The following is a 23,315-nucleotide window of genomic DNA, read 5'->3' on the forward strand; positions in this document are numbered from 1 at the left end:
AATAGAAAACTTCAAGCCTTAGAAGAACAAATTTTGGATTGAGTTTAAATGTTTATCTTTTAAGACTATAACATAGAATTAAATCTACAAGAAGTATATAATCAGAGAGAATAAACAAACTTTATTATGTTGTCCCAAAAAAAAAAATTAAAAAATCCGACCTGCCGGAATCGAACCAGCGACCTAAAGATTATCTGCATCACAACTACAGTCTTCCGCTCTGCCAACTGAGCTAAGGTCGGGTTTTTGAATTATTGAGCTAAGGTCGCGTTTTTGAATTATTTGAATGTGAAATAATTAATAGGAATTTAATAATATAAAGTTGGGTAACAAAAAGGAAAAAATTCCGACCTGCCGGAATCGAACCAGCGACCTAAAGATTATCTGCATACAACTACAGTCTTCCGCTCTGCCAACTGAGCTAAGGTCGGATGTTGTACATTGGACACTTTATATATTAATATAATTGTGTCTACTTTTCTTTTTTTTTTACTAGTCATATCCGTACATTTTTTTTGCTGCAAGTTATATCCGTACATATAAATATGCATGTTATTCACTTATTTTATAGGTGTAAATCGAATATTTGTATGTGGTCCAACCTACTCCTTTGAATAAAACCCAATTAATAACGGCACAAAATAGTATTAATCCGTATTATTGAAGGAGATAATCTTTTAGTTATTCTTCATAAGGTTTGCGAATAACTTCATGTCAGATTGATTATATAATTAAAAATTATTTGATCTCTTAATTTCAAATTAGTTGGATGTTGTTCCATGTAATTACTCTAGATTGTTCCTAAGCATTAGGTGTTCTCCTTGCGTCCAAAGTCTAGTATTTTTTTTTATACTAAAATAATAATAAAAAAAAGGGCTATTCACAAAAATAAATAAATGAACAATAATAAAAGCTATTTTTTTTTGACTCGGTATGTTGTTAATTTAGTACTACTACATTTAATACTCCATATCAGTTTTTATAAATTTTACTAAGTATATATATATTCAATTATTAATGATCATACTTGTGTATTGATAAGTTATCAATAAAACTACTACAATTACCGTGAGAAACGGAAATAGTATCAATTTTAGTAAGGTACAAGATTAGGTCATTAATGTCTCTCCCTTGATGCATGAAAATCAATTACTACACGAGTGTAACCCTTCATTTTAGTTACAATTATTAAAATCTCGCCTGATCAAACACATTGTCCTAACTCTTAATCATCCACAATAGAACTATAACAGTCGTTGGATGATTACATAATCCCTTCAATACTCAAATTTACATGTAATGGTTGTGGTGTGACTGGTGCTAATCGAGCGAGTCAATCACGAGCTAAGGGGTGCTCGACTTGACTCGAAAACTTTTTTTATGTGCTCAACTCGTGCTCGTTAAAGTTTCGAGTCGAGTCGAGTAGCTCACAATCTGCTCGTTAAAGTTTTGGCCCTTCTAAAATTCTAGGCCTTTATTGTTTTTTTTTCACTTTATATAGTTTTTTTTATTTTATTTTATTTATTATTAAAGGTTTACTCTTTCTTTTTTGATAATATTAATTAACTCTTATTAAGTGTCAAATTTGTTCATGGTAATAACTTTGTTTGTAAATTCTATATTAATAAAATACATTATCGAGTTGCTCACGAGTTTATCGAGTCGAGTTAGAGCTTGCTCAACTCGTGCTTATTAACATCTCGAGTTGGCTCGACTCGAGTCGAGTTTTGACCGAGATTTGAATGAGTCGTGTCCGAGTTGCTTAACTCGATTAGCACCCCTAAGTGTGAGTTTATCTACTTTACTTGGTCTCCAGTATGAAGTATGGAGTAGTTGTTAGTCAGGTAGTTTCTATTACATACTGATTAGGGGATTTCTCCCTACCAATCACCATCTGACAAGTGGACCAATTAGGTTCCGCCATGTGTCCGCCACATGGGCCAATAGGAGCCTGCCACGTGTCAGGCATTGACTTGTCCACCAAGGACCAGTTACGACACGACACGTGTCCTCCCCTATGCCAACCAGGCAAAACGGCCACCTAGGCCCAATCCTTGGAAAAAGCCCAGTCAGCTCTAGGTTAACCTAAACCTAGCATTTGGCACGCATCCCAAGGCATATAAATATGATCATTAATCCTCATTTAAGGGGATTATGTTCATTAATTACTCTCACCTAGAGAAAACACTCTACCTTTTCCCGCATTAATTACTCCTTAAACAAGTACTAACTTGACCGTTGGAGGCGGAGCTCCTACCACCCGGAGTCTCCGTTGTTTTGCAGGTACAGGCGCCCGGTTCCAGTCTCGGAGTTGTAACTCTCCCGCAGGACATCAGAAAATCTCGAAATATTTTGGCGCCGTCTGTGGGGAGAGTACTTTCGAGATGGCAACAAAGTTTGTACCAGAAGAGAGGCGTCCAGAGGACGACCCTCAAGTATACTCAGACCATGATACTGAGAATGAGGTCGAGGTTGAAGCACACACGGCCTCAGACGGGACCCTAAAGGCCCGACGCACCCGTCACACCGAAAGGAAAGAACGGGTAGATCACCAAGCTGGACCCAGCAATCCATCCGGCCAACCGCCTGAACAACAACAGGCGGCCGAAGGGTCTACTCCCATTACAAGAAACGAACTCATGATCTTCATGAGGGGGTTCAAGGGGGAGATCCAAGAGTTGATCAATAAAAAGACGCCTGCTCTCTCTAAGGAGTAGTCGGCCAGAAATCCTTCTCATTCAGGAAGAAGGAAACCTATTCAAGGTCGAGAGGCGACCCCCCACCCTAACTCTAGGAAGTGGGAGCCGCCTGTGATCGACTTAACAAGATATCGTTTTCCCTCACCAGGGAAGAGAAAGCCCATTCGTCATATACAGGCGGATGGGTCAAAGAAAACATACTCAGATGCTCGGCTACTGCTAGAGCAGAAGAAGAATGACCGACTGTCAGAGTCGGCCTCCACTTCAGACTTCCAAGATAGTCTGCACAATACCTCTATGAGGTATACTCAATCAAATCATGAGAGTCAGACAGGCGGTACCTCCCGTCGGTCTGGATTTCATAAAGAGTATGCAGTACTAAACATGCCATACGTACCGCAACAGCAATACTTCTTGCAGCCTCCTCTATTTGGAGGACAGGCAACAAAAAGCGTCCACCCTTTGGACTGGCAACTGCGGTTGCTAAGACTTGGAGAACAACCGTTCGCTTTCTCCAAGGAAATTACAGAGGCCACCCAGCCGGCCAAAGTTAAGAATGTATTAGTAGGCGCCTATGATGGCACTACTAACCCTGAAGACCACTTACTGGCGTTCACCAACCTAATGTACCTTCAAGGGTTGGATGACCCCACTTGGTGCAAGTGTTTTCCAGAGACTCTCAAAGGAATCGCACAACAATGGTTCGGCAACCTGCCGACTAGTTGCGTGAATAATTTCAGGACGCTTGCTTACTTGTTCACCTCTAATTTTTCTATGAACATTCCTGCAAAGAAGACGACCCTTGATTTAGGGACAATTCAGCAGGGTGAAAAGGAGGGGCTCCGTTCATACATCAGGCGATTTAACCTGATGAGAATCCAAATTCAAGGGTTGCCGGATGAGGTAGCCTACACTGATTTTTTCAGAGGTCTCAAGGATGGGTCAACCTTTAAGTTTGACCTAGTTCGAAAGAGGGTTGCGACTCTCCAAGAAGCTTTGATTGAAGCGGAAGCCTATATACAGGCGACTGACATCTGCAATACTATGAAGCAGTCGAACAGACGGAGGTCCGACAAAAAAGAAAGCCGACCAAAGCAGTCGGCAAACAAAGATGAGAAAAAGAGAAAAGAAGTCAGGACGGCCGATTCCTCTAAACAGCCGACCCAGAAAAAGAAAAAAGAGTTCAAACCATACTCTTCGAAATATGCGTTCAGCAAGGATAGCCAAGCTATCCTCAAAGAAATCAAGAGCCGAATCTCAATCGAGAAGCCGGCCCCCATGAAGGGTTCTGCAAGTAATCGGAACCAAGACAAATTCTGTCATTATCATGAATGGTCATGAAACCAACGAATGTATCAGCCTCATGCGCTACCTGGATCGCCTGGCTGAACAAGGCGACCTTGACTCTTATGTCAAGAAGTCTAAGGGAAACACTTCCTCATAGAACAAGCAGTCGGCCAAAAAGAATCATCAACAAGCCGACAGTTCTGATACAGATGATGCAGTCGTTTACACTATTGCAGGCGGCTTCTCAGGAGGCGGCCCCACTATCAGGGGCAATAAAGACAATATCAGGCGGCTAGATGTTAATTCCGTTCACCAAGAACAGACCGCCAAGAGTTCATTCCTAGAAATCGTCATCACAGAAGAGGATCTGGGAGGGGTTAAGGGGCCGCATGATGACCCCATTGTTATTGAGTGCAAGGTGGCCAACCAAAGAGTTGGCCGAATCCTCATAGATACCGGTAGCTCTTCTGATCTTATCAGCAGAAAGTGCCTGGCAAAGCTCAAGTATAAGACTGATTGCATACATCCGGTATCCCACCCTCTAGTAGGGTTTGGAGGAGGAGTCGTACACCCAGTAGGGCGAGTGGATTTACCCATCCGCCTGGGTGAAAAAGGCGAGGGCTGTCACATGGTGGTCCGGTTCTTAGTGGTTGAGGAACTCTCGGCCTAGAACATGATCCTGGGATGACCCACCCTGAACAATTCAAAAGCTGTTATTATCCCCTCTCTTATGCTGCTCAAATTTGAGAAGGATGATGGAACAGTCGGCTCCCTAAGGAGAGATTAGAAGATGGCTCGAGAGTGCTACCTCTCGGATATCAAACCCACTGTGGTGGCTGCTGGCCCAAGTGGTGAAAAAACGGACCTTGAAATTATCAAGGAGGATGCGCCTGCGTAGAAAGCAGGCGACAAGAAAAGAAAGGCTGCCTAATTGGGGGCCGAAAGAAAAGAAAGAAGATAGCAATCACTGGCAGAGGAGCGGTCGGATGAATTTCGCCCTCAGCCGGCTGGTGAGCATATGGATCTTGTGCTAGACGACTCGCGTCCTGACCGAACAGTCGTTGTGTACTTCCCAGACTGGTGAAGAGAGGAGTCAGGCGGCAGCCGCCGAAGTTAAAAAGCTGCTTGATGCAGGGTTTATTCGGCAATGTTACTTCCCAGACTGGGTTGCAAATGTTGTACTTGTCAAGAAGCCGAATGGTACCTGGCGAATGTGTGTGGACTACACTGACATAAACAAGGCGTGTCCCAAGGACAGTTATCCTCTGCCCAAAATTGACAGTCTGGTCGACTCAACAGCCGGCCATGCTTTAATGAGCTTTATGGACGCCTACTCTGGCTTCCATCAAATTCCTTTGTGGAAGAAAGATCAGGAGAAGACGGCCTTCGTCACTGATCAAGGGCTATATTGCTACACGGTCATGCCGTTTGGTTTGAAAAATGCCCCGGCCACCTTCCAAAGAATGATAAATACGGTCATCTTTGACCAAATTGGGAGGAATGTCGAGGCATACATCGATGATATGATTGTTAAGTCCAAGCTTCAGACAGACCATCTGGCAGACCTCCGAGAAACATTCATCACACTCAGGCGACACCATGTCATGCTCAATCCCAACAAATGTGTTTTTGGGGTTGAGTCTGGGAAGTTTCTCGGATTCCTCATCAATTAGAGAGGCATAGAGGCGAACCCTGAGAAAGTGCAGGCGGTCATTGACGTGCAGTCGCCTCGCACCGTCCGAGAGGTTCAGAAGTTAACAGGATGTCTGGCGGCTTTGGGAAGATTTCTAAGCCGGTCAGGCGATAAGTGCCTTTACTTTTTCCATGCAATAAAGAAAAAGGCAAGGTTTGAATGGGGGTCGGATGCTGAGGCGGCCTTCCAAAAGCTAAAAGTTCACTTGCATTCCTTGCCAAGGCTGGTCAGTCCTTTGCCCAAAGAAGTGCTTTACATGTATCTGGCGGTATCTGACCATGCTCTAAGTGTCGTCCTCCTTGCTGAAAGAGACGGCTGCCAGTTCCCGGTTTACTTTGTCAGCCATGTATTGAAAAATGCCGAGTTGAGGTATCCATTAGTGGAGAAATTTGGTCTTGCTCTCTTCATGGCCGTTAAAAAGCTGAAGCCTTACTTCTTGACACATTCAGTCGTTGTGTACACAGATCAAATGGAGTCGTCAGGCCAGATGATCAAATGGGCAATAGAAATTCAGAGCCTCGAAATCACATTCGAGCCCAAGAAAGCAGTAAAGGGCCAAGCCTTTGCTGACTTTATTGTAGAAATGACTCGGCCCCCTGATTCTCAATCTCCAGACCAAGTCTGGAAGGTCTATGTGGACGGGAGCTCCACCTCAAATGGTTGTGGAGCAGGCGTCATATGTCAGTCGCCAGAGGGCGATAGGTATGAGTATGCTCTACATTTCAACTTTCAAGCCTCAAATAACGAGGCAGAATATGAAGCTTTACTAGCCGGAATCCGCATGTGCAAGGCGGCTGGGGCAAGAAAGATAGACACCTGTTCTGATTCACAATTGATAGTGAGTCAGTACAATGGCGAATACGAAGCAACTCATCCGGCCATGATCAAGTATTTACATGCGGTACGACAAGCAGTCTGACTCAAGTACTGAGATATGAAAACAACCAGGCGGATGCTCTTTCAAAGTTAGCATCCTCGGCCTCCTGTGATACTCCAAGAACCGTCTTCTGGGAGGTTATGGAGAAAAGAAGCATTGAGGAAGACCCTATTGGAATTCTAGATCAAAGTTCAACCTGGATGGATCCAATCAGGGCATACTTAACAGACGACACCTTGCCGGATGATCATCGCCAGGCGGCCACACTGAAAAAACGAGCGTCCAGTTTTGAAATAATAAAGGGAGAACTTCACAAGAGAGGGTACCTGCAACCCTTCTTGTAATGTGTGACCCCAGAAAAAGGATGAGAGGTCTTAGAAGATCTTCACTCTGGTTATTGCGCTTCCCATATAGGCGGCAGGGCTACTTCTGGCCTACTTTAGAAGCAGACGCAATGGAGATGGTAAAAAAATGTGACAAGTGTCAAAGGTTTGGCAAATTAGTTCACCGTCCGGCTACTGATCTCACGGCTATCCATAGTCCACTACCGTTTGCTAAGTGGGGGATGGATATCCTGGGCCCCTATACGTCTGCTACAGGCGGCAGGAAGTACATACTTGTTGCAGTCGACTACTTTACTAAATGGGTAGAGGCAGAGGCTGTCAAGGGAATCAAGACGAAGGATGTGATATCATTCATCTGGAAAAATTTCATCACTCGGTTTGGGGTACCCATGTCTATGGTTTTTGATAATAGTCCCCAATTTGAGACGCCTGTTCTCAAAAACTGGCTGGGAGACTAAGGCATCTCGCATTGTTTTGCATCAGTCGGCCGTCCTCAAGCAAACGGCCAAGTAGAAGCTTTCAATAAAATCATCTCAGACGGTCTTAAGAAGAAGATAGAACGAGCAGGCGGCCTATGGGCAGATGAACTACCACATGTTCTCTGGGCCATTAGGACGACTGAAAAAGGGTCGATTGGAGAGACTCCATTCCTCCTAACCTATGGTGCAGAAGTTGTTCTTACAATTGAACACTAAGAGCCGACTCTTTGAATAATGCTGTATGACGAAGAGGCGAACTGGGAGTCCATGCGCCTGGCTTTGGACTCACTTTCAGAAAGAAGGGGCAATGCAGCCCTGCGCCATGAAATGTACCGCCTGAGAATGACAAGATCATATAACAAGAGAGTGCATAGGCGTCCACTCAAAGTGGGTGACTTTGTGCTAAGAAAAATGGAAGCAGTCGGTAGGGCTAATGAGTCAGGCAAACTAACTCCCAACTGGGAAGGACCCTACCAAATTTATGAACAGGTTCGAGACGGTACTTACCGCCTGGAAACACCGGACGGTCAACCCTTGCCTCGAACCTGGAATGTAGATAATCTCAAAAATTATTATTTTTGAATGATGTAAATAGCCGAGAGCTACTAATAAAAGTTTGGTATTTCACTTCATTTATTTTGTACTAAGAGGGGCATGCTTACTGGTAAAACAGTCGGCTACTCTCCATACTTTTTAAATACGCATCCAATAATGAGGGGCATGCCGCCTGTTCTATACAACCGGCTACTCTCCCATAGTTCACCAAGAACTACCTACGGTCTATGGCCGAAAGGATCAGACCAGGCGCCCAGCCAACTGATCCAACCTTTAAAACTAATCCGACCTGTCCCAACAGCATAGCAGGCGTCCGGCGGCATCTATCCGGATGAAATTCGTCGCAGAGAGCAGCTCCCTTTTGGGTGGAACATTGTTTTATAAACTAATTACACGGCACCTATACGACTGTCCACTAAGACAACCACGTAGCCGTTTTTGAGACAAGGATAACTCTATCACTGATCCAACAAGTGTTAGCAGTTAACATCCGCGTCGGATAACCGACTGTATTACTTGGGATAAGTACAGCCGGTACCTTTTGAGTTAATAGCCAACAAACATTGGCGAATAAAGGGGTCCAGCCGGCCTTCGCCGCCTGGTACCTCTACTAAAACAAAAGTGACGGCGACTAAGTAACATCAATGTAAACTTATAGTCACTCCCTAAAACTTGGTTCGAAATCTAAAAGGTTTTTGAATAGACCGCCTGTTTCTTAAACAGGAGCATTCAAACCCCTGTTCTTACTAAGTTATCGCATCTTGAGTAAATAACCAACAAAATTTGGTGAATCAAGGGGACTAGCCGGCCTATGTCGCTTGGTGCCTCTACTACTCAAGCATAAGCATGACGGGTGAGTAACCCCCAAGATTACCCATAATCACTCTCATACTTAGCCAGGATTCAAAAGGTATGACGAGACCGCCTGCCTAAAGGTAAACTAGAGCTCTCTTCAAACCAGGCATGTTTGAGGAATTGGTTCACAGTTCGACTGCTTTTTGACAAGCGAGAACTCAAGAACTTTTTCTACTTCCCTTAAGTTAAACAAACCTAACGTATTCACCAAAATATGTTGGGGTCCGACTGAATAAATGGCCAACTGATCGCCTAACCTGGAACCAAGACGACCAGTCGTCCAGGGGCATAGGCAGCCTTCACATTGTACCTGTTCGCAACTATCGGCCATACAAAACAGCCGGGATGACACGCAAGCGGATATCAAAGATCCTCGACACTTAGCAAAAATAAAAGCAAAAAATTCGAAACCTTGGATAGGCAAAGACGACTAAAAAGATGGTCGCTAAATTGATATAAACAGTCGGCCATGAAGACCGGCAAAATATTCAGTACCCCGCCCCCCTGGCCGGGTAAAGAGACAAAAATAAACGGCACGCAGGCAGAAGAAAAAGTTGAAAAAATAAAAGCTTAAGCATTTGGAGGGGCATCGGTATTCAAGGCCGCCTGATTGACATCAACTGTGGGCGCCTGGTTCTTCGCAGCACCCTTCTTAGTTGATTCGCCTTCAAGGGCCGAATCCTTGTTAACTTCCCCCTCCAATGGGTCAAGGGCGACCACCGCCTCTTCCTCCTCGCTGATCGCCTGCGCCTCATCCGCCTTAGCTACCTCCTCCATAATGTGCCGATTGTACTCTTCAGCACAGGCTTTGAACTTCTTTTCCCATGAGGCGTAGTTTGCTTTGGGAAAGAGGTGGGACCAGGTCATTTTCTGGATTTTGGCCAGTTCCTCCATCATAGACCTGACCAACTCCATCTTCTCAGTTTCAGCCTTGGCCGTCAGCTCTTTGGTGAGGACCGCCTCCTAGACCTTCAGCTGTCCTTTAAGGTTATCCACTGATTTCAGCAAGGACTCGTTAAGGTGCGCAGTATGCTTGAGTGGCCCCAGTTGCTCTCGGAGGGTGCGGATGGTGGCCTCTAACTCGTTAAACCAGACGCTCTAGAAAACAACGACAAAAATACAAGGTGTACCTCAGAGAGGAGACCTATTATACCATCAAGATCCAGGGTACCGACTCCCAGGACCGCGTCCCTCTACTCAAGAGGGACAGCTCTCACCATGGACTTGGCCATTTCGACCAAATCCGGTCCCTGCTGACCGCCTGTGTCAAAAAGAGAAGTATCAGCAAGATACAGTAAAGTGAAGAAATGAATCAACCAAGCAAAAAGCCGGATTGTACCTCTAGGGGGCCGAATAGGGTTTTGAGTAGTTTTTCCCCCAGACTGGGGGGTGATTGGCTGTTTATCAGCCGCATTTTTCCTGGTCGAACCAGGCGTACTCCCACCCGTCAATTTCCGAACCTTAGAGTCCGGTTGGTGGGAGGAGGAAGGTTTAGAAGCGCCCACCTTCCAAAAATGGGTGCCGAATGTTAATAAACGCAAACTCAAAGAAGACAAAGTCTTGAAGAGTCTGAACTCACTTGGGGCGACTCCTTTGAAGAAGGCTCGGTGGAGGGATTTGGACTGCCCATTACTGCGGCTCTTAGCAGGGCAGCCACCTTCCTGGAAGCAGTTATACTGTCCATAGCTTCCGCTGAAAAAAAAAAATTAATACCAAGAGTTAGAAAAATTAATGACCTAAAACTCACATCTGCTTAAAAAAGAACAAGGTGTCGGCTACCTCTTGAGACCCGACTACTCAGGCCACAGGCGGCTAGGAAGAATTCGTCATATAGCCACCTGAATTTGGAGATACAGTGTAAAGGCACCTGCTCCCGTTCCCCACTAGCAGGGTTGAGTTGTGTTTTCACCTTGAAGAGTCCTCGGTCCAGGATCTCTTCTCTCGCTTTGCGAGGAGCAGGCGGCAGGGCAGCACCGCCTGCAAGGAGGGGCAGATTCCTATTCCATCTGTTGTACTGCTTGTTCAACAGAGGGTCAGAGGTTTGGATAAGGTAGAAGGTGTTCCTCCAGTCCTTCCACTTGTTTTCCTTCCCTCTTGTCATCAAATAGCCCTTGTGGCTTGATAGCTGGTACCAGCCGGTACCGCTTGCTTTGGGGGTCCGACTCAAGTAGTTCATATGGGTGAACGCCTCAAAATTTGGTTCCACCCCATGCATTTCACATCCGGCCACATAGCCAAGGATGTTAAACCAAGAGTTAGGGGCTAGCTGCCATAACCCCACCTCGTACCCATCGAGGATTTTCTGAACAGCCAGATGCAAGGGAAATCGAAGCCCTGCCTTAATGGCTGCCTCATAGCAACCAAAGCAAGCGTCCCCATAACTAATCGTCTCAGGCCAGACAACCGCATCCTCAACATCCGGCACGAACAAATCAAAATCTGGACCCATCACATGGTCCGAGAGAAAGGAGTCCAATTTTTCTTTCATGGCCTTGATGCGGCCCTTTGGAACGTGGCAGAAATAAGCAGTGTTCAACTCCCTGTTAGAGGCGGATGGTTCTGACCATTCGTCCCCCTTTTCAACCGCATGAGAGAGTCTTGACTCATGCAGTCGGGAGTGCCTCTTCTCTGAGTTCAAGGAGTGATGGCTTGAAGAGCTAGAGCTTGACTCACTATCAGAAGAGTCCGACTCCTCGTCTTTCTTAGATGGGACCGACCCCTCTCCTTCTGAGGAGGTCAACTGTCGACTGGCTAAGTCAACAGTGAAATGGGTAGGGTACACCTTCGCCCCTTCTTCTGAGCTCTCAGCGACAGAGCCGCTTTGGTTGATTTCAGCATCAGGCGCCTGGTCAGAGGTCTCGCTGACCGGCACATAGAAGGAGGAGCCGTCAGAGTTGGTGATCCTGGTTGTTCTTTTAGTTCGAGCCATCATGTTCTGCACAAACACGGAGACAGTCGAGCTATGTATAAAGGGCAAAGATTGGTCCGAAAAGGGGCAGGCGGCACTCCTAGTCCTAGATTCAGCCGTCCCCGGTGACCGACTGATCACTACTCTAGGTCGTGCCGGTTGCTTTCGAGGTACCATAGTTCAAAAGAAATAAAAAAAAAAAGAAAGAAAAGTAAGAGAACAGACGGTTACCTGAATAATTGAAGAAGTGACGTTGAAAATAGCAGAGATCTGAAAAATCAGTCGGCTTGACAGATCAGGCGGTAGGCTATTAATGTCCAAAATGTCAGAGCAAGTTCAGGGATCCGAGTGCTCTCTTTCAAAAGTTCTCAAAGTGTGAAAATAAATCTGAAGTGAACACGCCCTTATATAGGCAAAATGAGAAGTCGAAGGGTCACTTCCAAAAATTCAAAAATGAGCGGGAAAAATCTTCGGCCACTCACCAAGCGACACTTGTAGCAGACCGTCGCCTGTTACAGGTCGCCACCTGTCACAGCTGACATATGAGCAGTCACATGCCACCTGTGAGGGGCAAATGATTAGGGGATTCCTCCCTACCAATCACCATCTGACAAGTGGACCAATTAGGTTCCGCCATGTGTCCGCCACATGGGCCAATAGGAGCCTGCCACGTGTCAAGCATTGATCTGTCCACCATGGACCAGTTACGACACGACACGTGTCCTCCCCTATGTCAACCAGGCAAAACGGCCACCTAGGCCCAATCCTTGGAAAAAGCCCAGTCATCCCTAGGTTAACCTAAACCTAGCATTTGGCACGCATCCCAAGGCATATAAATATGATCATTAATCCTCATTTAAGGGGATTATGTTCATTAATTACTCTCACCTAGAGAAAACACTCTACCTTTTCCCGCATTAATTACTCCTTAAACAAGTACTAACTTGACCGTTGGAGGCGGAACTCCTACCACCCGGAGTCTCCGTTGTTTTGCAGGTACAGACGCCCGGTTCCAATCTCGGAATTGTAACTCTCCCGCAGGATATCAAAAAACCCCGAAACACATACCATACTACATATTGATTCATAGAAAGTGATTTGTGCAATTATGCAGTTTCAAAGCAGCTGTCAAATTGTAGAAGACAAACTTTTAACAAATTGATTATTTCTCTCATAAAACCTATAAAAGGTTATATGAAATAATCAAATAATGATGCAAAAGAGCGCATAAAAATAAAGTACAATTAATGTATGATATACTCCATTTAAGTACAACATCGTAATTCTATACTTCTATTGAAGAGAAGTTTTATTCAATTCAATATAAATCCAGATATTTGTTAGATTTTCAAATATATTGTAATAAACTAATAATCATATGTCTTTCCATTAGTTTACTCTGAGAGCTCCAATTATCCATCTTTGACATAGTGATAGTTAGGGGTGAGCAAAAATTTCGGGTATTCGAAATTGAAATCGGAATCGGTTAGGAACCGGTGGGTTCGGAACTGGAATTGGAGCCGGTGGTTCCAATTCCGGGTAATGAATTAAGGACCCGGTTGCATGCAACCGGTTTTAATTCCAATTCTCAATTTTTTGGAACCGAAATCGGTTGGGTACCCAGTTACTCAACATATATTTAACTAAATATTTTTTAAAAAAACAAAAATATGTTGAATGTATCTAGTTAGTACAATAATATATAATGTCTAACATAAATAAAATAGCTTAATGCATATAAAAATATAAGTATTAAACGTTAAAAATGAAAATAAACCAAAAAAATATTATGATTTGTATTATATTTTAACAAGTACATATACAAGTGGGCACCCGGAATCGGAACCGATACCCGGTGGAACCAATTCCAATTCTTAAATTTTAAGACCCGATTGTACCGGTTTCAATTCCGATTCCGAATTATAAGACCCGATCCTAACCAATTCCGAGTCCGGATCCTAAAATTTTGACCGAATACCCGGTTTGCTCACCCCACTACTGATAGTTTTAATCTACAAGAACACTATTTCAAAACAATTCACACTTTCATTATTAAAAGTGCTCTCGTAGCTCAGTTGGTTAGAGCACCCGTTTAGTAAGCGGGAGGTCTTGAGTTCGATTCTCAACGAGAGCATATTCCATTTTTTTGGGTTTAGTATTTATTCCTCAAAAATACTTCCAGTTTTATTTTTGTTCAAAAATAAGACAAATTGGCGTCGCCCGGATTCGAACTCCGACCCCCAGTGTGTTAGACTGACGTGATAACCAACTACACCACGACACCTCAGTAACATCTTACTTTTACATTATCCAAGAAGATTACCTTATTCATCCCAACTCACCAACATGGCAGTTGGCTTACCTACTTAGAGAAGACAAATTAGTAGTATTAGCTAAGCCTAAGCCAAAGTTAATGACATTTTCAGACATCTGTTTAAATTTCAAATTGTTTTATTCTGCCAACACTTGACTACGTTTATTGCTAATCAAAAGCTTTTGTATACATTGTCAATAAAGAGGACTAGAGGAGTGCTCCATTCTCCAAGACTTGCAGACAGCTAGTCAACCACACCGGGGTGGCCGGGTATGCTTTCATCTTGAGAGATTAACATAAAATCATTCGCATTGCAAATAAAATCAAAGATAGTCCGATAAAACATATACTTCTATTACTCATTTACTTCTCAAACCAATGCAAAAATAAGCCTGCTCGTATTACTTTAAGAAATGAATGAAAAGCGCCAATCATCGGTAATCTACTACTCCCTCTGGCCCTTTATTTTTACACCATATGACTCATAAAGCTCTTATAAAAAGTAAGCTCATGGTGCACCCAAAAAAAAAAAAAAAAAAAAAAAAAAAAAGGAATACCGAACTAATTGATTAAATGTATCGAAGACATTTGTGGCTGATAGAGTTAAGAGTCTTAAGATCATACCAATAATGTTTGTTATCTAAAACCAGATAATAGATATATTAAGAGTAAAATGATTCAAACCTGTAATATAAAGCAAAGTATATATCTTGTGCTATTACATCTTGGATTACACAAAAACATCTTCATTTCCATCACTAATGTTCTTGGTAACAATAAAAATCACAGGCGTTTGAGCGTATGGACCTGCTCTAGCTAAAAAGTGACAACTAAAATAAAAGCTTAAAGGATAATTGTCTCCAGTTATAATGTTGAGCAAATTAGCAAAATGCCAAATGCAAGATGGCAATGAGAGCACAATAACCATGTGTGGCAAAGTACTCTACGCAATTTAGAAGACTAATGAAAATTAAAAATTACACAAAATGCTCTCGTAGCTCAGTTGGTTAGAGCACCCGTTTAGTAAGCGGGAGGTCTTGAGTTCGACTCTCAACGAGAGCATTCCATTTTTATTACTTTTTGGTCATAGCATTCTGCTGCTTCATTGATCAGACAGTAGTGTATGACGTGATTTTAATCCAACTTATGCCTATGGTTCATATATGAACGAATATTCAACGTGAAGCCAGAAGTTTGGCCTTTTCGACTTGTGATTTGTGAAGGAACAACACTGAAACTTCATTTCTAAAATGTCTGATGAATTTTAGATAAATAGAATCTCAGTCTTCACATTATTTAAGGTCACGATGAAAAGTGTATTTTTTTGGTTGCTGGAAAAAGATTCAGTGAAAGTTGTTTGACAAGAAATAGGTTGTTAGTCCTATACAATTGATCTAGCTGATTCTCATATTCTCTTAACCACGAATAATGAACCAAATGCATAAAAAGCTAATATATTCACATCAGCTGAATGGTTCCTGGACTATCTGGGGATGCAGCCTGTTATAATACGAACCTCTAAAACTACAACATTATAGCAATTCAGCAAACATATACATGTATAGACCAATTATCCAACTGACTACTAGTAATGCAGTAACATGTATTTGAGAGATAGATGCACAATCTCAGCTGCCTTACAGATTACAGATTGCATTACTTTGTGATGGACATAGTTCTGCAGGCAACAGTGGATAAGTAATGCACAGAGTTTTGCTGACAAAAGTGGCTTCATCATATCCGAACGATGGGACTATGGACATGGCAAGTATCTAAACAGCAGGTTGTTGAAGGGAAGCAGCAAAAGACTACTTGAGGACAACGGCAGCATTTCTAAGAGCCAGATACCGCTGCACGTAATCATTGGGAAGTGACCTGATTTGCTTAAAAACTTCAGCATTGGCATACCGCATATTGGTCCTTGGATCAGAATAAGGTGCCTGCGGGAAATAATAACAAATTTCTCTCACACTAGAAAAAAACCTACTATATATGAGCAACCACCTGTTTATTTGTTTACTTATTGGGTGGCAGAATTACTGATTAATCTTCATGAAAAACAGGTGAAGGATACTCATCAACTAATCTTTTACGAAGTATATCACAAGGATTGGCAAAAAAAATTGCTTAGTAGCACCTAGCACTGAAGACCATCAATGTAACATCAGAGGAATACTAAATGCATCAGTCTAAAATCTTCAATGAAAAGTTTCTCGTCACCTCCATTTGGACTAAAGAACTTTTACTACCTACTCCAGTCTCCAACTGAGTTCCACTTTCTTATCAAACTCAAGGCATAGTGTGTCTGTTTATGGAGTTACACTAATCAAAATTCTGAGTAACAATCAACAAAAATTGATGCATTCAGAAGAGTGATCTTGAAATTCAGCAATTTTGAAGCTACTATAACCTTAGCATTCATTAAGCATAGAATTTCCTTAATTCCTTGAAAGACCAAAACAAAAAGGAACCACAGCACTTGAGTTTAAGTGAGGGAAGGGAATCAACCTTCAGCCAAACACACCAACATCATTAAAATATGAAAGTTTCTCAAATATTGGCATTAAAGTTTGTACCCTATTCCTTAACTACAATGAGAGCACATTTTGATTAAAAATTTATCTTCTAGGCCTATTAGACTATCCACTGTGCCTTTTAATAAACACAAACTGAGTTGATTTTAATTACCAACATCTAAAAACTCACCCATGGTAACACAAATAAAGGATGAGGGTCACAAACAATTAGTTTTTGGTATGAGAAGATGATAATCATTTACAGACTTACAGTAACAATTGTAGCATTGTATAAGAAGGGACTCACCTCATATCCTGTAAAATCACAAATTCTCTTTGGTGGATGCATTGAAGGTGGTGACTCGATATTGACATCTGTGAACAAACACCCACAAGGGGGAAAAACACAATATAAATTTCATCAGGGACACGTCAAAAAGCAATTGAACTGCTTGGAGATATAAACGAAAAATACCTTCAAATCCTTTACATACGCGAAAATCCATATCCTTACCATAATAATTCACACACAAATTTTGACAGACAAATAATTCAATACCCCTTCAAAAAAATGTTCTTAAAGAAAACGAAATTTTGTAAGAAACCACCTTTAAATCCTTGTATTTGTGAAAAACCACCTTTTAAAAAAAATTGTTGAAAAAACCACAAAAATTAATTTTTTTTTGTTGTAAAAGCTCATTTTCTTGCAATAGGTGGTGAATTAAATTGGGTGGTTTTTCCCCCCTTTTTCTTAAGCGGTGTTTTTTCACAAAAAACAAGGATTTAAAAAGTGGTTTTTGACAAAATTTCCAAAAGAAAATCACACATCAAATCCACAAAAAACACTTAAGACAAAGCATTGCAGCAAAACCCAAATCGAAAGTTATACATCCTTCAAAAACACTTAATACATCATCTTTTTGGTAGCGAATAAAATGTGGAAAATTATGCAGTAAGAATGAGAAACTCACAATTGGGTTCATCAGGAGGGTAGTTGCTGTAATTTTCAGCCTGGAGAATCTGCTTGAGATGCTTCCAATGCCTGCCTCTAGATTGACCCTTGGGGTACTTTTCATACATCTGAATCTTCTTGAACTTCAAGTGGGTTGGCAGCACTAACTCTGCCTCCACCACTTCTCTCTCCATTCCGGCGCTTCAAAATCTCGGTGTATTCACTGTTTTGGCTGATACTTTTACAGTACAAGTGGAAGACAGAGTTTCCCTTACAGGACTCTTATCTTTGATCCCCACTGAGGCTTCTATGTTATCAGACCTATAAAAAGAAAAAAGCATGCTAAGAACAAGATAAACACTGGAAGAAACGAAATTCCAACCAGCTGGATTTGAACTAGCAACCTAAAGATGGACTGTTTTACCAACTACAATCCTTTGCTCTACCAACACAGCTAAGGTTTGATCAATCAACTCCAACAAGAGTTAATCTTTTTCCTTTTTAACTGAGGTAACCATGTTTGCCTTATCAGTAAATTCCTGTCAAGGAAAGGACAACATCTAATTTTACATATTTAACTAACACGATTTGATATTATAGCTTTACCAAGAATTAAATTCACGCATTTGATGTTAATCCTGAACAAGAGACCTACAGAATAGGAAATCCACCAGTCCTAACTCAATTATCCCAAGAACAAAAGGCATAGAAAATATGAAATCCACCGGCTCCTAATTCAATTACTCAAGAACAACACTCCTACAAAATATGAAATACACCGGTTCCTAATTCAATTATCCCAAGAAGGCAAGAATAAGAGTCATACAGAATAGGAAATCCACCAATTCGTAATTCAATGAACAAAGAACAACACTCCTACGGAAGAGAAAATCCACCATATCCTAACTCAATTACACAAGAATACAGAATAGGGCTTCACAACTCACACCAAAGAAGGGTATGGATATGCGCCCGAAGTAGCAGGTTTACCTGCTTGCTTCAACAACTGTAGTTCTCCGCTCTACCAACTGAGCAAATCTCGGTTATCGACACAATTGCACAGTTAAATGACTAAAGTTCACCATGTGACCAACTTTGTACCAAGTAATCATTTACACAACCATTAAATGAATTTTAAAATTCCATGGTGCAATGGAGAACAAGACCATGAGAAATATCATACAACCACAAAGATGTAATAGCCGGTACATACATTTTTTTTCTACTATTATGTAGACCTTCACAATTAAAGTTTTAGAATAGTTCATCATCAGAATATATTCTTGGATACTTAGCTTAAATTAATACCACACCAAAACATAAATAATCTGTATAAAAGATCCTAATTCTCACTATGAACATAAAGACCATAACTAAATTAGATTAAAGCACTGATAATTAAATTAGATTAGATCAAATATAAACCCTAGATTGTGAAATTGATGTGATGATAACAAAAACAAACAACTTACCTTAGAAGCTGCTTCAATGGGGAATACAAGAATTAGATTCCAATGGGGGATACAAGAATTAGATTCAACGGAGAACGTTGAGTGCGCTTCGATGGAGAACGTTGAGTACGCTTCAATGAAATAACTCAGAGACTTAGGACATAGGAATGGAGGCCTTTAAAAGCCATGACCCGCCATAGTTATAATATGGGTTAAACCCGTCTGATAAATAAATGAGGCGGGTCTTTATATGATCATAGATGGACTTTATAAAGGTTTTATGTAAATATGTTTTAAGTATTTTTTTGATATTTTCATATGTCAAAGCTTATATCAATTCTTTGAAAGTTTTTAAGAGTTTTTTTAAAAAAAACAGCTGAAATTACATTAATTAAACTAAGTTTACAACAAACAAAAGGACAGTAAGTAACATAAGTTACTATTGGCATAAGAAGCCCTTACGCAATATCAATTAAGGTCATTAACGACATATACTATTTAGCTATTACAACGAGTAAGGACAACGCATATAAGGCTTACCAATATACATTTAAACATGCGATGAGACTATTGATAAAACGAGGGAAGTTAGTGATGATGTTTCGTATTGTGCAAGATATTTTCTAACATATAATTAAAAGTCTATGAATGTTGCTGAAATGACGGAAACAACCCAAAATCAGTATGTCTTACATTAAGGGACCCCAATAATTCAAATGGATAAAATCCTCTTGAGATATATGCTTCATACATGTCAATCACATTTCTTTGTGATCTGACAATACCATATCTTATACTCCCTCCGTCCCATAATATAGTTCCTATTTTGTTTTTATCACGATATTTAAGAAATTGGAGGAGAAGTGGAAAAGAACTAGACAAAAGTACAAGGCAAGTGGATTATTTAAGGGTAAAAAAATGAAAAGTTCAACTATAGACAAAAGTTAGAGAGAGAAAGTAAAAAAAGTACAATGCAAGTGGATAAGTTAAGGGTAAATTAGGAAGTTCAATGAATAAAGTAAACATTAAGGGTATAATAGTCTTTACATACTATCCAAAAATAGAAACAGGAACAACATTTTAGGTCTCTAAAATAGGAAAACAAAAACTATATTGTGAGACAGAGGGAGTATATATTCTCATACAAGGCCATGATGTTGTAATGACTTTTACTGATATCACATACAAATAAGTTTAACAACACTTACTACGCATTTATGTAAATCTGAAATTGAAATTTTGCTACATCTCCCAACAAACATAAGTAACACCACTTCCATTAAAAGAATACATTTTTATTAAAAGTAAAGAGATTAAAAATGACAATTTCAAGAGTCAAACGACTCAATTCCTCCAATTTACCCCTGAATTCGACTTGTCTTCGCTTTTCAATCTATTATATTGGATGCTTCCAAAATCTAAGTTTTAATTTTTAGAAAAATTCACTATAATTTATTAATCCGAACTTTCAGCAATTTACTCTCAATAATCCCAAATTACGTTAATTAGAGAGCACTATGAACTTTTGGGTTGATTTTCTTCCACTAGATCGATTAACCAGTGACTTAAAGAAAGGGTGATTTTCATTTCGTAAAAGCAATGTGTGATGTGTCACAACATAATTGGTCCAAATTTTTTTTGTAAAAAAAAGAAAAAAAAAAATTAAAAACCCTTCCCAGCCAGCTACCATCCTTCCTCCCCTTAGCCTCAACCCCCGGCCCGACCGAAATTCGACCGCCCGCCTTCCCTAGCAACCGATAACAGCCAGTCGGGCCTTCTTTACCCCTAAAAACACTCTGGCGACCCACCTACACCATTAAAACCACCCCCCCATTTCCCATGATCCCATCCCCCAAATAGCCCCTCTCTTCTGAAGTCGATGAAACTGCCCTTCCTCCCTTCCCTTGTCGTTGAAACGATCGATTTTTTAGCTCCCTCAATTGGAGATTATTGCCAAGAAATTAAATGTAGTTGTGTTACTCAAGATTTTTGTGGTAAATTTTTTTAGATTTTTTTCTTACAAAATAAATAAATAAATAAATGGTAGTTAGTTGTTCTCAAAGTAGTCATTATAATGGTAGTTGTTGGTAAAATTATCTTAAATTTTCACAAAATTACCCTATATCTAAAGTATAATACTCCCTTCTTCACTTTTTATTGGATACGTTTTGACTTTTACACGTTTGTCAATACACATATTTGATTATTAATATTCATTACATACTTTTTAAAATTATAACAATTGAATATTAATAGAGCATTCGTTGAGATGAATCAAACATGATCTCACACGACTCTTTTACTTTCGTGAGTAAATTTAAATATTATTTAATTCCCTCTATCCCAGAATACATGACACAGTCAATATTGCATGCATGTCAATGCATTACTTTAAATTTATTTGTATATAATTAATTATTATGAAAATTATTTTAAAATTATATTTTGAAACTTTATATATATACCTATTTAACAACATATTTTATGATAAAATAAGTTTTTATTATGTTAGTAAAAAATTATGATCAAAACTAATACATAAATAGTGAAAAAAGTCCAACGTCTCATATATTTTGGGACGGAATGAGTATTATGAATAACTTTTAAAATATAAACATAACCAATAAAAAGAAACGGTTGAAGTATTATGAATAATATTTAAAATCTGATAATAACCAATAAAATACGGAGGGGTACCCTACAAATTTTATCATCCTAAAGTTTTTGTAAAAGAAAATCATCCTAAAGTAATTGAAACACTTTAATATACATTTTGTTGATACATAACATTATTTTACCTTTAATAATTTTAATCATATATTTATTATAATTAGTTGATATTATGAAATTTTATAAAATGTATCAATTTTTTGTGCATATTATTTATAGAATTCAAGTCAATCTCCTAACAAATTATGCCGATTAAAGTGATGCGCACTTTAAAAAATGGAGGGATTATTTTTTTTGCATTAAATGTTTGAATTTATTATAAAATGATTTATTATAATTGAGTTATATAAAGATATCTTAATGAATGTTATTTTTATACTAATAGTTTATATTAAAGTTATCAAAATCAAGATTCCACTTTGAATTGGAAGGGATTTAGATGTGTATGTATTACTGATGATAGTAGTTGTTTCAAAAGTTTTCTCACAAGTTTTTATTTCTTACATGAGAAGATTTTTCTTGTTTTAGGCTTAAATATATTAATTATGCATATTTTGACAATATTTATTTTTAAGATATAAAAGAATCGAGTGAGATGATTTTTAAGTGGTTGATAATTTTATTTGGTATGTATACATGTATGGATTTTTTAATATTCACATAGTATCTTATTAGGTATTTTATATACTTTGAAAATTAAAGTGTCATCATTATAAGAAGATTATGATTCTTGGATTGTTTGATAAATTCTATTTAATGACATGTTTACAAGCATGATAAGAAATGATAATTTAATTACGAGATGATACATTTATGAAACATGATTATTATTGATTTCTCACTCATAATTATAGATTGAAACAAATAAGTCAATTTAATACTCTTCAATAGAATGAGATGAATCAAATAAGGATTTCAATGTAGAAGTGTAATTATGCACATTTTGTGTATGTCATAACCATGTAATAAATTGATTAATCACGAAATAAATTATCACATATAACTATTTAAAAATATAATATTCTAACGAATAAATCACAAAAGAAATTCAAAAGAGGGGTGTAAATAGTGAAAAAGTGTAAATAATGCAATTAAAATAATTGATGAAATACTTAACAAATTACGTAAAATTATTTATTAATTAACAAATTACGTAGATATTTATAATTATAAAAACAAATGATTTATTCAACAAAAGTATTATCATTTTGCCCCGAGCCACTAGAATATTAGAAACGGCTATGAGTGGATCCAAGAAAAATAATTGACCTAAGAATATAAATATGAAACAACAAAAAAATCCGACCTGCCGGATTCGAACCAGCGACCTAAGGATTAATCTACTGAACAACTACAGTCCTCCGCCCTACCAACTGAGCGGTTCTTGCTAGTTGCTACCCTTATTCATAATTAATTCTATATTAAATGCACAAATACTTACGTTAGAAGTGAATTTGAACATTATCAATTCAAAATTACATCCGAAATTAATGAATTATTTATCCAAGATATATATAACCTAACAATTGCCAGCTAAATTCGAGTATTATACAATAGAATTCCTCAAATTCCTTTGAATTATTCGCACGTTTTCTCCTAAATCATACAAGAATAATCATCAGTATAGTAATTAATTAGACAACAATATGATATTAATCTAACATTAATAAAAATAAGAAAATCACAAGTCGCATGAAGAGAGACGAATCAGACGA

The 23,315-nt window shown here is 39.5% G+C and overlaps 1 protein-coding gene and 4 non-coding genes across 5 annotated transcripts; 2 read left to right on the top strand and 3 right to left on the bottom strand.

Moving 5' to 3' along the window:
* Positions 1–155: 155 nt before the first annotated feature.
* On the bottom strand, positions 156–242 carry TRNAY-GUA. Its single transcript is given in 2 exon segments — positions 156–191; positions 206–242. It is a non-coding gene; the product is annotated as a tRNA-Tyr (tRNA).
* A 103-nt stretch (positions 243–345) lies between these two features.
* TRNAY-GUA lies at positions 346–431 on the bottom strand. The gene is given in 2 exon segments: positions 346–381; positions 395–431. It is a non-coding gene; the product is annotated as a tRNA-Tyr (tRNA).
* Positions 432–13,757: 13,326 nt separating this feature from the next.
* Positions 13,758–13,831, top strand: TRNAT-AGU. Its single transcript has one exon. It is a non-coding gene; the product is annotated as a tRNA-Thr (tRNA).
* Positions 13,832–14,999: 1,168 nt separating this feature from the next.
* On the top strand, positions 15,000–15,073 carry TRNAT-AGU. Its single transcript has one exon. It is a non-coding gene; the product is annotated as a tRNA-Thr (tRNA).
* Positions 15,074–15,440: 367 nt separating this feature from the next.
* LOC110707700 (INO80 complex subunit C-like) lies at positions 15,441–19,116 on the bottom strand. The gene is made up of 4 exons (XM_021885735.1): positions 18,952–19,116; positions 17,499–17,800; positions 16,835–16,902; positions 15,441–15,951 (listed from the first exon to the last, which is right to left on the bottom strand). Exons 2-4 carry the CDS (start codon positions 17,671–17,673, stop codon positions 15,820–15,822), a joined length of 375 nt encoding a protein of 124 aa, XP_021741427.1. The 5' UTR covers positions 17,674–17,800; positions 18,952–19,116; the 3' UTR covers positions 15,441–15,819.
* Between the last annotated feature and the right edge of the window lie 4,199 nt (positions 19,117–23,315).

The sequence above is a fragment of the Chenopodium quinoa genome, unplaced genomic scaffold, assembly GCF_001683475.1.
Source record: "Chenopodium quinoa cultivar QQ74 unplaced genomic scaffold, ASM168347v1, whole genome shotgun sequence".
Lineage (NCBI taxonomy): Eukaryota > Viridiplantae > Streptophyta > Magnoliopsida > Caryophyllales > Amaranthaceae > Chenopodium > Chenopodium quinoa.